Source organism: Talpa europaea (assembly GCF_964194135.1).
Source record: "Talpa europaea genome assembly, chromosome: 4".
Taxonomy (NCBI): domain Eukaryota; kingdom Metazoa; phylum Chordata; class Mammalia; order Eulipotyphla; family Talpidae; genus Talpa; species Talpa europaea.
In genome coordinates, this window is record NC_140070.1 from 145,029,401 (window position 1) to 145,044,572 (window position 15,172).

The following is a 15,172-nucleotide window of genomic DNA, read 5'->3' on the forward strand; positions in this document are numbered from 1 at the left end:
AGCCACTGTTCCTCATTCAAAGCCCAGCAGGCCTTTCCAAGCAGCAGCCGGCACCCCGGGCAGACACGTGGGACAGGAAAACTGACCGCGCCGGCCCCCAGATGCGTGGGGTAAGAAGCAACTTACAAACCTCCAGGAAAGAACCACCACAGCTTTCCATACGCTGAAGCTCAGCTGTGTTATTTCCAGATACAAAAGCAAACCAAGCGTATTTACCTACAAACATATATACATGTCAGAGCTGAATAGAGATTTGGAAGAGAATCTTCAAGGAAGAAGCCAGAGACACCAAAGAACTCTTGAGACGTTTGAAAAGGTCAAAACAGCACAAAACCAGGGCACCTCCTTTCCAGATTTTAATTAGAGAGTATCAGCCCTACAAGGACTGCAGGGGGCTCCCGCAGGCTTCAGAACCCCACTTTCGTTATTTTCAGGGGCAGAAATAACCCAGATGAGCTCACAGAAGGAGCACACTGTCGCACACGTGTGCACAGGGCCGGTTTCCACCATCAGCACGTCACTGAGGAGGGTGTGAACCGAGGCACGTGCACCCGGCTACGCCAGGCCCCGCGCAGCCGCCAGCAGGGTCGGCCCTAAAGGTACCAACACGAAGACGGAGACCCCGCTGGGCCTCAGCGCACCCCAGCAGGGGAGCCCCCGCGCCCGGCCGCGCCCTACCTGAGATGAGTGAGACAGTGTCTTTCTCCCACGAGACGACAGCGATGTACGCCTCCACCGAGGAGGGGATAATGCACTTGAAGACTGCAACATTGCCTCTCATGGTTTTCTGGTCCTCCACACGGACTGTATAGGGCTCCCGCAAAACTGGAAGGCAAGGACAGACTCTGAGAGGCCGCGTCGGGTCACCCCGGGACAGCTCACCCAGCACCTCGGCGGCTCGCAGTCATCGGTCAGATGTTTTCGCTGGAAGAAATGTAAGAACCTGCAGGTCGTGTCCACTAGCCACGTCCATTCCGCTGACAATGAGTGACCACCTATAGCTGTCCTCTGGAGCACCGCTGTGGGCAGTCGCTCACCAAGTGCATCTGCACCGGGGCGTTATCATGACACCCTCACGTCCTTGAAGACCTAAGAATGTCTCGCTACATCCACATTTTCATCTGTACACACACACATGCATATGCGCACACATGTACATATATATATAAATGGAGAACGTCAACCTCTCCTGGGAATCCTTGAAAATGAGCTGACGATTCAGATTACTCCTCAGTCAGTTTTGTCATGTCAGCTGCAAAGCGGTTCAGAGACAATCACTCTGCCCCCGGCTTAGGAAGGAGGCTGCTTGGAGAGTCATCCCAAACTCTCCCCAGTGGAGGTGACCCCATCAGCCTTCAGAGGGGACTTCTCTGAGCAAGCTGTGTGAGCCAGAGACGGGGGGTGCTATGGTTCGGTGCCCACCCTGAAAACCCAGCTGCCTGGGTCTAAACCCAGCCTCAGGAAGAAAGTTCTCTCCTGTCTACACAGCAGGGACTGCAGTTCTGGCGTCACGACCTGGGCGCTTGTGACGGTCACTCATGCCACACCAGTGTGAGCACAGCCCCCAAGCAGCGCCTGCCAGATGGGGGTGTGAAGCCAGGGTCCACAGCACCGCCAGGGTCGGCAAGGCCTCTGCCTCTGGGATGAGGAAACACCCAGACGCCTAATCCCAGCAGCGTCACCACTCAGCTCAGAGAGTCCCGGCGTGAAGTTGCTTCTCCAGAGCTTTGTTTTCCTCACATTGAAGAGGAGGGGCTGGGGCGGGAAGAACTCCGAGTTCTGGATTCTGCAAGGCTGGGATTCTCTAAGACACCCACCAAGAGAACCTGTTCTCTCAGTGCCTTGTCAGGCAGCTTCAGTTTAGTCATTTACTAGACACATCTGTATCCAAAACAATGGTCATAAAATTAATTTCCAACGAAGTTAACGAACAGAGAGCCAGGAACGGGTCTCCAATGGGGATCTCTCAGCAGGCAGAGGTGCACCCTCCAGAGGGGCGCTGCTGAGCTCCTGCTGTGTGTGATGGGGAGTGCCCCAGAGGGGGCTTCAGGCCTGGGGGCCTTGCTGGGCCAGCACAGACTCGGGCAGCAAAGGTGGGGTCCTTGCCTGAACTGGGCTAGGACGGCAGACACTGAAGGTCCACGTCAAGGACCGGGCCAGAGGGACGCGGAGCCTGAGGGACTCTGCAGCCATGTCCGAAGGAATCCAGTTTTGAGAATTGAGATTAAAGCTCTATAAAAATTTGTAGCAAGTGTTCACGTCCTCCACGCGTTCACTTAAGCAACAACCTGCAGGAGCGACGTGCTTCCCAGTTTCTCCAGGCCCAGTCTCTTCCCTGCTGCTGGCCAGTCTTGGAAACAGCTGCTTTTACGCTGTTTGGTGGTGATTGTTGCTTCGGGCGAAAAATGAAACTGGATCCCCGATGCTTCACCTCGGCCCCAGGCGGAGGTCCCAGCCCAGAGGCAGCGACCACACTCACTCAGCGCCCACAGCTGCGAGGTGTCCGGCGCACCGCGGGGCGGGTGGCTGGGCTGCTCGCAGCCCCGTGCAGCCTCGTCGTCAGCGCAGAGAGGGCCGGCGGGAATCAGGCGGGAGTGGGCCCGGGGTCACTAGCATGAGGCTCGGAGGGTCAGTCTCCCTCTTGCGGACACCGAGACCTACGTCAAAGCCCCCGGAAACTACCAAGAAGCGACATCCGGGCTGTCACGGACAGTATGAGCCATTTTCCCGAGTGGGTTACCCCAGGAAACCCCAGCGCCAGACTGCGGGGATGTTTAGACGCGTGGGGGTCCTGACACAGGAGGAGCCGCCCGAGCTGCGCTTGTCCTATGTCAGCCTCGCTCCGCACCGTCCCGTCACCGCATCCTCGCCCGCCCCGCGCCGAGGGCCCCGTCCTCACGGCTACAGAGAATGGTGACAGCGGCTTCCGAGCACCCCGTGAGCGATGTAAGGGAGTAGCAGGCCGTCGTGTGTTCTCATAGGAAGTAACATGAGGCAAGAAGTTCGTTTGGGGAAGTGACCATCTCAGGTGCAAGCTGACAGCCCAACCACTTCATGCTGGACCCGGCCTCGGGGGGCTCGGCTGAGGACCAGCAGCCACCGACCCGTGTGGAAGGGGGTGGGCGGCGCCTGCCAGGCCAGATGTGCAGGGCCCACTCTCCAAGGCTCACGTGTCTGCAAAACCCACAGTCCCATGACCTACTCAGAAGATGGCGTTTCCAGCAGGAGCAGCGTGGCATTTACCTGACCGGAAACCCACAGCAGAAACAGCAGCTCAGCACAGAGACACTGTGTGAAGGTGCGGTTTTTCTGTAAGTGGCGCTTTGTAGATTATAAACACTTTTCACAAGTCATTCACACTCCAGCCTGCAAAGGGAAAGACACTCGCCAGGCCCTCCTGTTGGGCAGGTCTCCAGCTTCTTCCAAAATCTCCTTCACTTGATTTTAATTATCTGGGTGTAGCGTCAGGAAGGGCCAGAGCAGGGTCTCCCTAATCTGAACAGATGGGGTGAAGGAGGAGTCCTGGGGCCCTCGGTGGCTTTTGTGGACTTTTATTGGGATTTACCAGGTGCACGGCAGGCGGGGAGGCTTCCCAGCCCCCAGCAAATCTTCACTCTTGCTGGGCTCTCCGGCCTTCTCTCCTGGCCTTACTTCTCTGCTCCTTTCACGCTCTTTGTTCCATTCTTCTCTCTCTGCTGGCATCCCCATGACGCCACCTTTATAAAGCCAGTCTCAGCCCAGGTGCACCCACTTACGCATGCCCACACCCTGCTCCAGGTGCCGCCATCAGGCATGCACTCAGGACCGCAGGGATCCATCATCCATCCTAATGGCGGGAGGGCAGGAAAGCCTGATACTTTACTTACCCTACACTGGGCTATCAAATTTTCATCTCTCTTGATTAAGAAGCAAACCTCTCCCTTCCTTGAAGTGCATTTTTGTGCAGAACTTGGAATTCACGAGCATGTCATGGAGACCCAAATATAGTTGGGGAAATGACTAGCTGGCAGGATGAATCAGCCTCGTGTTTGATTGCTGACATCAAAGAGATCATAGGCAGGAGTTCAGAAACATTTCCTATTTAGCTCATGTTGTGATATCTTCCAGCAGTACTGTCTCACCGGAGGCAGAAATTATCACAACGCGTCCCCAGCTACCTGCGCGTAAGAGAACAGTCCGAGCCCAGGTGCCTTTGCCCTGCCGCCCCCTGGTGTCTGTCCACCGGAGTGTTTGAAAGACTAAAAAATAATAAAGCGCCGTTTGCTAAGTGGAGTCTGGCCGTGCGTTTGTTTTCAGGGCTTCACGAAACCTGTGTTGGACAAACTAACTTTTCGTGTCTGTGAATCTCCAGCTGTGTTCCCGGATTGACTTAAAGCAAGAGCAATTAAAATGTGCATGCGGAGTATGTCAGGAAGGACACAACCGGTCCAGGATTTACACGCGGACATGACAGCGACAGGTGACGATCCAAAGTGTTAAAGGGCCTTTTCTAGTCCACCAGGGGGGCGAGGGTGTCACGCGGATCCTGTTTCACTAGCCACACGCATGATGCGGTGCTTTCACTCCAGCTCCCTGTCCATCTTCCTCTCTCCCGCTCCTCCCCACCCCTCCACCGCTCACGGCCTGCCTCCAGGGCAGGTGCAGGGAGGGAGGTGGGAGCAGAGCAGGGAGCAGGCTCGTTGGGCCGCAGACGTGAAACGCTTACTCAGTCTCCATTACTCAAAACACGATACCCGTGGGGCAGAGGGAAGCCCTCCCAGCTTGATGCCCCCCGTCATGGCTCAGTTCCCACAGTGTGAGGCCCTGCGAAGCCTCGTCCAGGCAGGGCCTGGCTGGCCCAGAGCTCCCGGCTGAGGGCCTGGTCACTGCGTGTTGTCCCGCCCCTCCCAGCACCCCAGAGGGGCTGAGCCCCGGGGCGGTACTCACCAGCCTTGATGTGGACATCCTGACTTCTAATTTTCCCTGAAGGATTTTCAGCTGTGCAATAGTAAGTATTGTCATGGATTAAGGTACTAAAGCTCGAAGGAGGGAAGGGGAAGATCTGGAGAGTGCCGTTGAGGTGGACGTGGCGGATCCCGGGGACATCGTAGATCTCCTCGCCCGTCGCCAGGTACCATCTGAGAGACACAGGAGGGATGCCCGCCGCGGGGCAGGGCACCAGGGTCCCCGTGGTGCTCGCAAACACTACCTCTTGCAGAGATGCATTGACAAAGTAGAGGCTGGAGTGGAGGTCCTCGCTGAACACTGCAGAGAGAGAAGCAAGGCCGTGAGACGGTGCTCCGGGCGTGGCTCCCGTCAGCCTGGCTACGGCTGCGTCCCCCAGAACTGCTCAGGGCACTGCAGACAGAGGCGGGACTGCTAGGGGGGCAACGGCATTGCCACTGCGCGTGCTGTACATGAGCCGCCGAGTTACCCTGGATTTTAACTGAGTCCCCACGCCGCGCCCATGCTCCGCTCCCGAGCACTGAGGCGCCCAGCGTGCAGGTGGTGTGGTTGGGATCCCGCCCATGCGTGCTCCGGAACGCAGATCCGTGGGATCATGGCTCCTCTGCTGGGGTTTGCTGGAGCCTTAGCCCGACACAGGTGGGGCTCAGGCAGTAGAAGCTACCGTAACGGAGGTGGGAACCAGGGGGTAGGACCAGCGCTCTCGGGTGGCTATGCTGAGAACTGTTTTTAAGTGAAATGAGTCACCCGCTAGACTTGGCTGCATTCTCTTAATCCTTCTCTATGCACAGTCCCAAGCTTCTGCACAGACTTCACAAAATTAGTGGGTACACATTTTATATAAAATCTAGTTTCACGATCTTGCCTACTTTTGATGCTTCTGTGTTATCTACCTCAAGTAAAAATTTGGCCTGTTGGCACACATTTGACCTTTCAATTCATTTCTTGAGCACTGATGGGGTCCTCGGTGACGAATATGGGGTTCAGATTGCACGTGGATAGGGGTATCATTCTGGGTTGTCATTTGTGTGAATAAATGAAACAACTTCTAAAATCCCAAAACAAGACCTAGACATGGCGGTACACGCACGGTGTATCTCAACCCACCCCGGCACCACTGCAGCCCCCACGGAATCTCAGGAACCATATTAAACAGCGTGCTGGTCTGAGGCTGGGGAGGAGCATATGATGAGATTCCCGGCCTGCCTGAGCCCAGGGAGAAAGCGCCCATGGAGGCACCGTCAAAAAGCGATTAGGCTTGTGTAAGGTGATGGAGGGTGACGTGAGCTGGGGCCGGGTCAGCATCAAACCAGTGGTGAGACGTTCAGGGAACCCCTAAGCAGTCTTCAGCTTGCTTTAATGGGGGGCGAATAGGGGGGCTTTGATCACTAACTACAAGGCTTTCATTGTTCGGCCCATTCCCCGGCCCTCCATGCTGTGGTGTTTCACAAACTACCCCGGTTTCACTCCACAGACAGTGGATGGGGAAGCGGAGATGCCTTTCCACGTCCATGTTAGCTTCCTCGGAGGCCACCTTTATTCTGTGAAGGCAAGCCCTGGGAAGCAGTGGTCACGAGAGTTCACAACCTCCCGGCATCTTACCCAAACACCCGCCCACTTGCCGTGTCCACCTCTGTAGGGACCACAAGTGTCCCCACTGGGGCTGGTATGGTCTGGGTGAAAACCACGGGTAAGAGATGTTGGAGAAAAATGCACCATGTGACAGGGACGATTTTCTCAAAGAGAAGGCAGGAAGGGATGACCCCCCAGAGTAGCTGTTTGACGGGTTCCTCCCCAGACAGAACTAAAGACTCCTGCAATGTGCCCCAAGTCAGAATAAGAAACTACAGAAAGAGGTTGGTTCCGATCAGAAGCATGGTTAATAGTTCATCACTGTAGCTTTCATCTCAAATAAAGACGCTGATAATAGCACTGTGATTTTACATCGGAGCTTTCTAGGAAACTGACATCACCCCAAACATACTGTTAAGAATGAGGTAACTGTCACTCTTCAAGGCTAATTAAATCCACCCAGATTTCTTCTCTCCCACATTACTCCTCTTTCAACTCAATTGTGGATAATTCAAACTAAATAAAATTTGGTCATACTTGAATTTATTCTATTGTATCATAAAAGTATCCTTGTGAAGAACAGCAAGTCTGAAAAATGTGAATGTAAATAAGAGATATTTCTTAATTAAATGCATAGTTCCCTATTATAATCCACATCCCCGAGCCAGCTTGTGGAATTATTTAAATGACTGCAAGAAAAATGAAAAATAAATGTTTCATCCTAGTAGTTAGAGATGTGACTTGCAGGGGTTACTGCCGCTTCCCCTTCTATGTCTTTAAGATATTTCACATCAGTCTTGCTATTTCACACCACTGGGTTTAATAATGTAACAAACTCATTCTCTAAGATACACATCATATGGCCAAAGGCAAAAAAAAAAAAAAACAAAAAAACCCCAAACTATATTCCAACAGCTTTTGTTTCTTCCATCCAAGGGATCACCCATCTGCTTAAATAATCATATTCCATTTTATGGCGCGCTGTGTGCGCTTAAATACAGCCACGTGCCTCGCTCCAGTAAAGGCACAGGCGATCTCTGTGCACGATGTGTGTGTATGGAAGTTCCTTGAAATAATTGCAGTTTAGAAACAGAAAGCTAAACAAAACATTGGCAGAGCCTTGTGGGAAACACAAGGAATAAAATCCTGGGGTAAGAATAGAAGGGCGCTGAAGGCGGGGCCTGGGGGATTTTTGTTTCACTTGCAGACTTCTTCAGACTGCATGTTGTTACGACAGATGGTCCAAGCCAGACTCAGCAACAGACATAAAGAGGAATGTTATGCTAAAAAGAAAGATAAATCAACATTGCTTTCTTTAAAGTTCAAATATGGCAAGGGGAAGAGAAGACATGTGGGGGAAGGTTTGCAGGAAGCAATGACACAGCCTGTATTCACGCAGCAGTAATTATTGGGCACCTACTGTGTGCCACACTGTGTGAGGCCCCAGGAATGCACAGGGGATGAATCCTTTTGGTCCAGGCTGCCACGATCATGTCAAGAGATCAGTGGCAAGTCTTTGCTGGCTGTCGTGATGGAAGTGTGCACACAATGCTGTGGAATACAAGTGACGCCTGCGGAGATGGGAAAGCTCTACAGAAGAGGAAGGGGAAGTAGATTCCAGAAGAGAGCATAGAATGTTAGACCAGCAAGTCATCATAGGCCAGAAAGAGGTGAGAATACCCTGGAAAATAGGCGGTGCACACATACACACACGGGTAAGCAAGGCACACACACGCACCTGCACACATATACTGAGCACATGCGTGCACACATGTACATGTGCACATGTGTGTATTTACACACATACAGCAATGCACATGTGTTGCTGAGGCTGCCTGTCTTGGTGAGGCTGCCTGCGGTTCTATATGGCCATTTCCTCTGCATGTAGTATTTCCCTCCTCCTAAGAACCCGGCTCGGTGCTGAGGTCTGGCGACCATCTAGTGACCAAAGCTTGTACCTCCAGAAGTTTGTATTTCAGGAGTTTTCTATAAATTGAGATCACAGGTGCTGTCAGATGTCAAGCTGAAACTCATGTGCTTAATTCTGCAGGCAAAAAGTTATCACCTGAAGTATACATGGAAGAGAAGTAAATGTCCATGCCCACACAAAAAACTGTGCATAAATATCTAAACCAAGTGTGAAAACAACTCAAGTATGTAGCAAGTGAAGAATGAATACGCCAGGTCTGGTGTGGCCACGCAATGGAGTCCTACGCAGCAACTCAGAGAGGTGAAGGACTGACATGCGCTGCCATCAGGGATGGCCCTGATATGATGGTGCAAAGTGAAGTGCCAGCCCCAGAGACCAGCCGTGCAGGGACTACATTCCCATGAAGTGTCCAGAAGTGGGACCTGTAGAGACAAAAGTTAGATCAGCGGCTTCTGCTGCACTGGAGGAGGGGAGAGGGGCGCACCAGTGATGGCTAAAGGAGCAGAGCTTCTTTTCGAGGTGATTGGAAATGGTCTAAAATTGACTGTGGTGGAAGTTGTTGGAATCTGTGGATGGACTAAAAACTGCTGAATTGTACACATGGATGAATTCCATTGTATGTAAACTACATCTCAATGACACTGCTTTAAAAACTTCTTTAAAAACTTTAAAAAAATAAAGTTTTAACAGAGAACAAGCAATTCCCCAGATTGCTGTTTTAGAGAGTAAAACTTGGATTGATAAGGTGAGAAGATGGGAGGACAGAAGTCTGATTAGGTTGCTGTGTGGGTAGGCCTCCCCGTGGGGTGAGGACACGGGTGAGGTGAAGGAGGAAACATCTTACTTCTGTGGCTGTGTCTGATATGATCCCATCAGAATTTCTGGACAGAGGGCTGGGAGAATAAGGAAAGGAAAAAGCCCATCTGGCCCAAACTTAATGAATTGTATGCCTGGCTGCGTGGCCACGCCACAGCTGGCGAAAAAGCAGACACACAGATATACTGACACACAGGCCAGAGTTGGTGGGTAAAGGAAACAGCAGTGTCGGTTTTACCAAGTTTAAGTCATGCTGACCTTGGCCCACCTGCTAAAAGGTGGGGTAGGGGTCCAAGACCTCAGAGAGAGTGTCCATATCAGGGCATCACTGGGTGATACATACCAAAGAGCGTACGCAGACCAAGAAGAGAAAAAAGCCTGGTTGGGGGCTCAGGGGTAGCCAGTATATAAAAGGAGAGCAGAGGACACTTGAACAAGGACTTGCACAAAAATTCCTAATGAACGTCTATAAGAAGAAAAAGGCAACCCAGTGAAAAGTGAGCAATGGACTTGGAAAATCACTTCGCAAGGGCTGATGGGCAAATGGCCAATAAGCACATGAGACAAATGCCGATGCCATTGGTCATCGAGAAAATAAAAGCTCAAGGGGCTACCACACCACTAGAATGACTAAAGCGGAAAGACTACATTGAGCACCTCAAAGTGTGCAATATCGGAGTCTCGTGCACTGCAGGTGTGGATGAATCCAACACAGAAAAGGTCTCACCAGTATCTACTAACGCGGAACATGTGCACGCTCTATGACTCAACAATGCAAGTCGTAGGTATTCATCCAACAGAAATGCATGCATATGTTCACTCACACACACGCAGACACACGCACACACACTGAAATATTCATAGCAATGTTATTTGTGAAAGCTACATCGAATATCCATCAGTAGTAAAATGGGCAAATATACTGTGATATATTTGCATACTGAATCACTATACAACAGTAAAAATGAGCAATCAACAGTGAGAAGTTAAAGCCTTATGACTCACTCCACCATAACGTTGAAGGAAAGCAGACTCAGTAAGAGGATAAACTGTATTATTTCATTTATATCCAATATGAAAGTAGGAAAAACTAACGTATGATGTGGAGAGCCAGGCTAATGGTCACTCACCAGGAAGCAGGGCACAAGGAATGGAAAGGCACAGGAGGGCCATCTGGTTGCTGGCGTTGTTCTTCTTACTCTGGGTTCTAGGCTCACTCATGTATTTAGATAATGAAAACGCATTGGGTTGTACAGTGCCACATGAACACTTTTGCATAGGTATTACATACTTCAATTACAATGGAAAAGAGTTTAGAGAAAATGGAGGTAGACCCATTGAGAAGATAAACTAGAACTTATGAGGTCAACAGCACAAATCCTAGAAATAATGATGCCTTAGCAGCAAAAGAACAGCATTTTGGGAAGTCAACAGGCGTTTTCAAGAAAGTCAACTGCTTCAGAGAAGTCAGGTAACATAAAAACTAAACCCATCCATTAGATTTTCAAACGGGGTATATTCATTTTAAATGGAAATGGTACTGAGATCCAAAAACCTTTATTGATAATGAACACATGGGTGGGTGTGCTTCCTAAAACAGCTTCTACAAAGGTCTTCCAAAATGAAAAGGCATATAACTTAGTCTGAGCTAAATATTATCTCTAAAGCATAATCTTTACCTGATTTTTGAGACTCCAAAATGTTTTTATTTTTCACTAACTCCTTAGCAATCTTGTGCCAGCTTAAACAGACAATTTAAAAGTAGATAAGTGTATGGTCTCATAGGCATCTATGAAATAATTCCAAGCCAGATTATAAAGATATGTTATAGCAATTGCACATTTAACTCTAATATATTTCAATCACTTTGTCTGTTCGCCAGCACTGAAGCAATGGTGTGACTATCCTCATGAATAAGAATTGGATAAAACTTCACAGTGACATGGAGCTTAGAGATATGAAATTCTCTGTCCATGAAAACAAATCAGGAACTGGATTTATCCTCCTCCAGCTAACCAGTCAGCCACTGCCGAATGACAAGGCATGAAAGAAGGAAACAAACATAGTGGGTATACTAATGTGCAGCTTACTGCTTGGAGTTTCCAGATCATTCCAAAAGATGGAAACCCAAAATAGAGCTTAATGAAATTTCTGAGCTGAAGCAACAAAGCATGAGACTTGAGGAGGCCAAAGCCACTAGATTTACAAAGAAGAGAGAAGGAAGTTGCATTAGAGGGAGCTCTAGAACGCTAAAGGGGTCCCCTGCAGTGAGCCCATAGCTGTGTTTATATTTGCATATGTATGAGGAAACTACTGATGCTGGATAAGAAATACTAGAGAGGAGTAGCTAGAGAAGCCTGAAACTCACATGGGGAAGGAATGAGTTCATGTTCCAACAAGTCAAAAAGGAAAGAACACCTAATAAATGGGGTAAAAGACAGAGCACTCAAATTGTGTCACCACAGTAGTGAGGGACAAATTAATCCTAACAAAGCTTGAAATGATCCCAGAAGGAATTAAATTGACTGCAAATAACTTAATTGCTCAATAAGCTTCAACACTAGTTAACAGAAAAAGAACAAAATTCAGTAATCAATAATGTAAAATTCACAATGTCCAGCATCCATTAAAAAATTGGACGCAAGCAGGATAATATTAGCTATCGTCAGGAATAAAGTCATTCAAAACAAACAGACACAGAAATGATGGATAATTGAACTAGCAACATGGACATTAAAACAACTACTACAGTTGTTCCCCCAACATCTTCAAGACTGTTGAAAAGCAAGAGAACACTGACGGGAGAGTTCTGGAGACAAATGAAAGTTGTAAGATGCTGAACAATATCATGTCACAAAATATGCATATAATTGGAGTTCCAGAAGAACAGACCCCAAAAATGAAGAATATCCAATTTTTTCAAAATTTAATGACTAGTCGAACCTCAAACATCCAATAAATTCAATGCTCATCAAAAAGAGACCGTAAGTCAATGATTAAGAGAATCTTAAGGACAACCAGATTCTTAAAAGTTCACATTACATACAGAAAAACAAAGGTAAGAATGATGGCCGACTTCTCATCAGAAACCACATAAGCCAGAAGTTATGGGGAGAAATTTTTAAACAATTGTTTTAAAAAGAAAAAGGAAAAATACTGCCAATCTAAAATTTGTACCTAGGAAAAAAATTATAAAGGCAATAATGACTTTTCAAAAGCCAAAGTCTTCACAATTAGTAGCCTAGAAATACAAGAAATATTAAAAGAAGTCTTTTAGGCAGAAGGAAAATAATGTCAGAAGACATTTGTGACTTTACCAAAGATATGAAGAGAACCAAATAGTGGTTAATATGAGGGTAAATATAAAAAAAAATTCCCTCTTTGAAAAAATAGCATCAAATGTCTAAAGTAAAATATTAATAGTGTGTCGTGGTGTTTATAGCATATAAAGAGAGGCTAAAGTGGATAAAAGTCCTAGAACGAAGGCAGATGGGGCAGGGAAATGCCAATTCGCTGTTGTAAATTTCTTCTATTTATTTGAAGTACTATGTTATTTGAAAGCAGACCATGCTAATTAAAAATGTGTATTGTAAACTCTAAAGCAACCATTTAAAGATTAAAACAAAAAACAAAATAAAATTTAGATATTAATCCATTATTGTAGATAAAATTGGTTATTTTCAATAATCAAAAAAGTGACAAGAAAAGAAATAATAAAAAGAACAGAGACTATATAGAACAAACAGGGAGCAAACTGGACGATGTTATTTTTAAATCTAACAAAACTGATGTTCACATTAAATATAAATGGCTTAGATACTCTAAAAGGCAGAAATTATCCGAGAGAATGAAAATTCAAGTCCTGTCAATATGTTAGCCAGGAGAAATCCATTTTAAATATTTTTAACCAGATAGAATAAAAGCACAAGTTTAGAAAACTATGATACAACTACATAAGAGAGAGAGCTGGAGTGATTCTATTAATATCAAAGTAGATTTAAGAATAGGGAGTATTACTGGAGTGAAATGGTTATTCCCTAATGACAAAGTGGTCAATTCATAAAGAAGACCTAGCAATCCTAGTAATTGATGTACCTAATAAAGTAACTTCAAAGTGCAAAGTAAAACTGTTTGAATTAAAATGAAAAATATTAAATCCAAAAAGAGAACAGATAATTGGACTTCTTTATTTTTTCAGTGCTGCCAGAGGGTGATAGATCAATATTTTTGGTTGAGACTCAATCTGCCTTCTTGCATATTTCATGTTAATCAATTGTGTGTGGAAAACAGCCTCATGCCTAGGGTTCAAAGGGTGCAGCCACTACAGTCTCCTTGGCATGCTGGATCCAAACCTCTTCCTATCTATCTTCCTACCCTGGCCTGCACAGGTTCTGCACCCTTTGTGGGAGATTTCACCATCCCTTGCCCAACTCATTACTATTCATTCTTTGAATCTCAGTTTATACATCAGTTTGTTAGGGATCGACTCCTGGTCTTTTGCTTTCCAGACCAGACCTCGCATCTGATCTCTGGGGGCCCTGTATCATTGTCTGACAGCTCTAACCACAGTGGCCTGCCTGTGCCCACTGATATCACACGCAGAGGAAGACACTTATGTGGATGAGTCAAGGCCACCTCATTCCTACACTGACTGGGACATCACAGACATCTTCAAATTTTTATTGGATGAATAAATAACTATTCAAAAATATACAATGTTTTTATATTATACTCAAAAGATTTCTTTCAGGGACCTATATTTAATCTGTATCTCATATACATCAGGTATTATAACAATATAAATTCCATTATAAGATGTCAAGGGACAAGAATGAGTGGTTGAGAGAAAGAATCCCCGAGATATTATAAAAATCCATTTATGAGCTTTTAGATACTATGTGAAAGAATGTTCTTTTTGTTCAATATTTGTACTGATTTGCAACAAGGAAAAAAGGTTCAATTTTGCTATGTGTTTTACAAACCTCTTGAGAAAAAAATATAAGAAAAATATTAGTGCTTTCCTCAGAAAATGTCTAAGTATTGTTTGTAATATCCTTCTACAGAATTACCCCCTATGTGTAGAGGGAATTCGTTTTAGAGATACAGGCTCTCTGTCCCAATGGATGGATGAAAGTCACTTGCATTAATATTGCTGGGGGTTAAATGCATGTTTCAGAGAAGAACACAGACTCTGTAATGAATATTATGTATAGAGCTTGTTATGTTTCAGATTTAAATTTTAAGTGCAAACATTTCAAAAGGTATGAAAGTGGTTAATGATTTGGAAGGATCAGAAACACTCTGGGAATTACGATCACAAGTGATAAAGCACATGAATAAGCCAAAATGATATAAATGACTCCTTAGGATTTAGGGGCATAAAAATTGAGAAACAAAAACAGAACAAATTAATGAAAAATAGGGATCATTACAGACTCATTTAAAGAATTATAAATTAAGAAAATCAGCAGAAAAGTTTTGCTACCATCATAGGAATGTTGACAGAATTGTTTCCTACAGATTGAGAGGTAACAGCTTGGAGAGTGGGAAAACATTCCCCAAAAAACACAGCAACATGACTAGACACAAACAAAACAGCTCAGCAACAGTGAGACTATCAAAGGAAGGAGCAGAGTGATAGGAACTGACACCTGCGAAACCACCTACCTCAGGACGGAAGCACAAAATGAACAATAACCACATGGCAAGAGTATCTTGTCCAGGAACGCAAACACAAGTCCTTTAACACACCTTCAGCACCAGTGTTCCGTGAAAGCACCAGAGTGGAATGAGCACAGACAGATTCTTTTTAATTTCATTGACCGAGATAATGTTCAGCATCTGCTTATTTTTCCAGAACTTCACCACGCTCAGGGACACCCAGTTTTCCATGTTGCTCTGCCCTGGGAC

General features: G+C 46.7%; 1 protein-coding gene across 1 annotated transcript in view; it reads right to left on the reverse strand.

Annotated features, from left to right (window-relative positions):
* The window catches only part of DSCAM (DS cell adhesion molecule), a gene marked incomplete at its 5' end in the record, with an annotated part of 429,780 nt that overhangs the window by 349,280 nt on the left and 65,328 nt on the right, over window positions 1-15,172 (reverse strand). Inside the window, 2 exons of the mRNA XM_084231592.1 lie at window positions 679-825; window positions 4,927-5,244. Coding sequence (XP_084087718.1) covers window positions 679-825; window positions 4,927-5,244 — 465 coding nt within the window. The remainder of the gene's footprint in view (window positions 1-678; window positions 826-4,926; window positions 5,245-15,172) is intronic.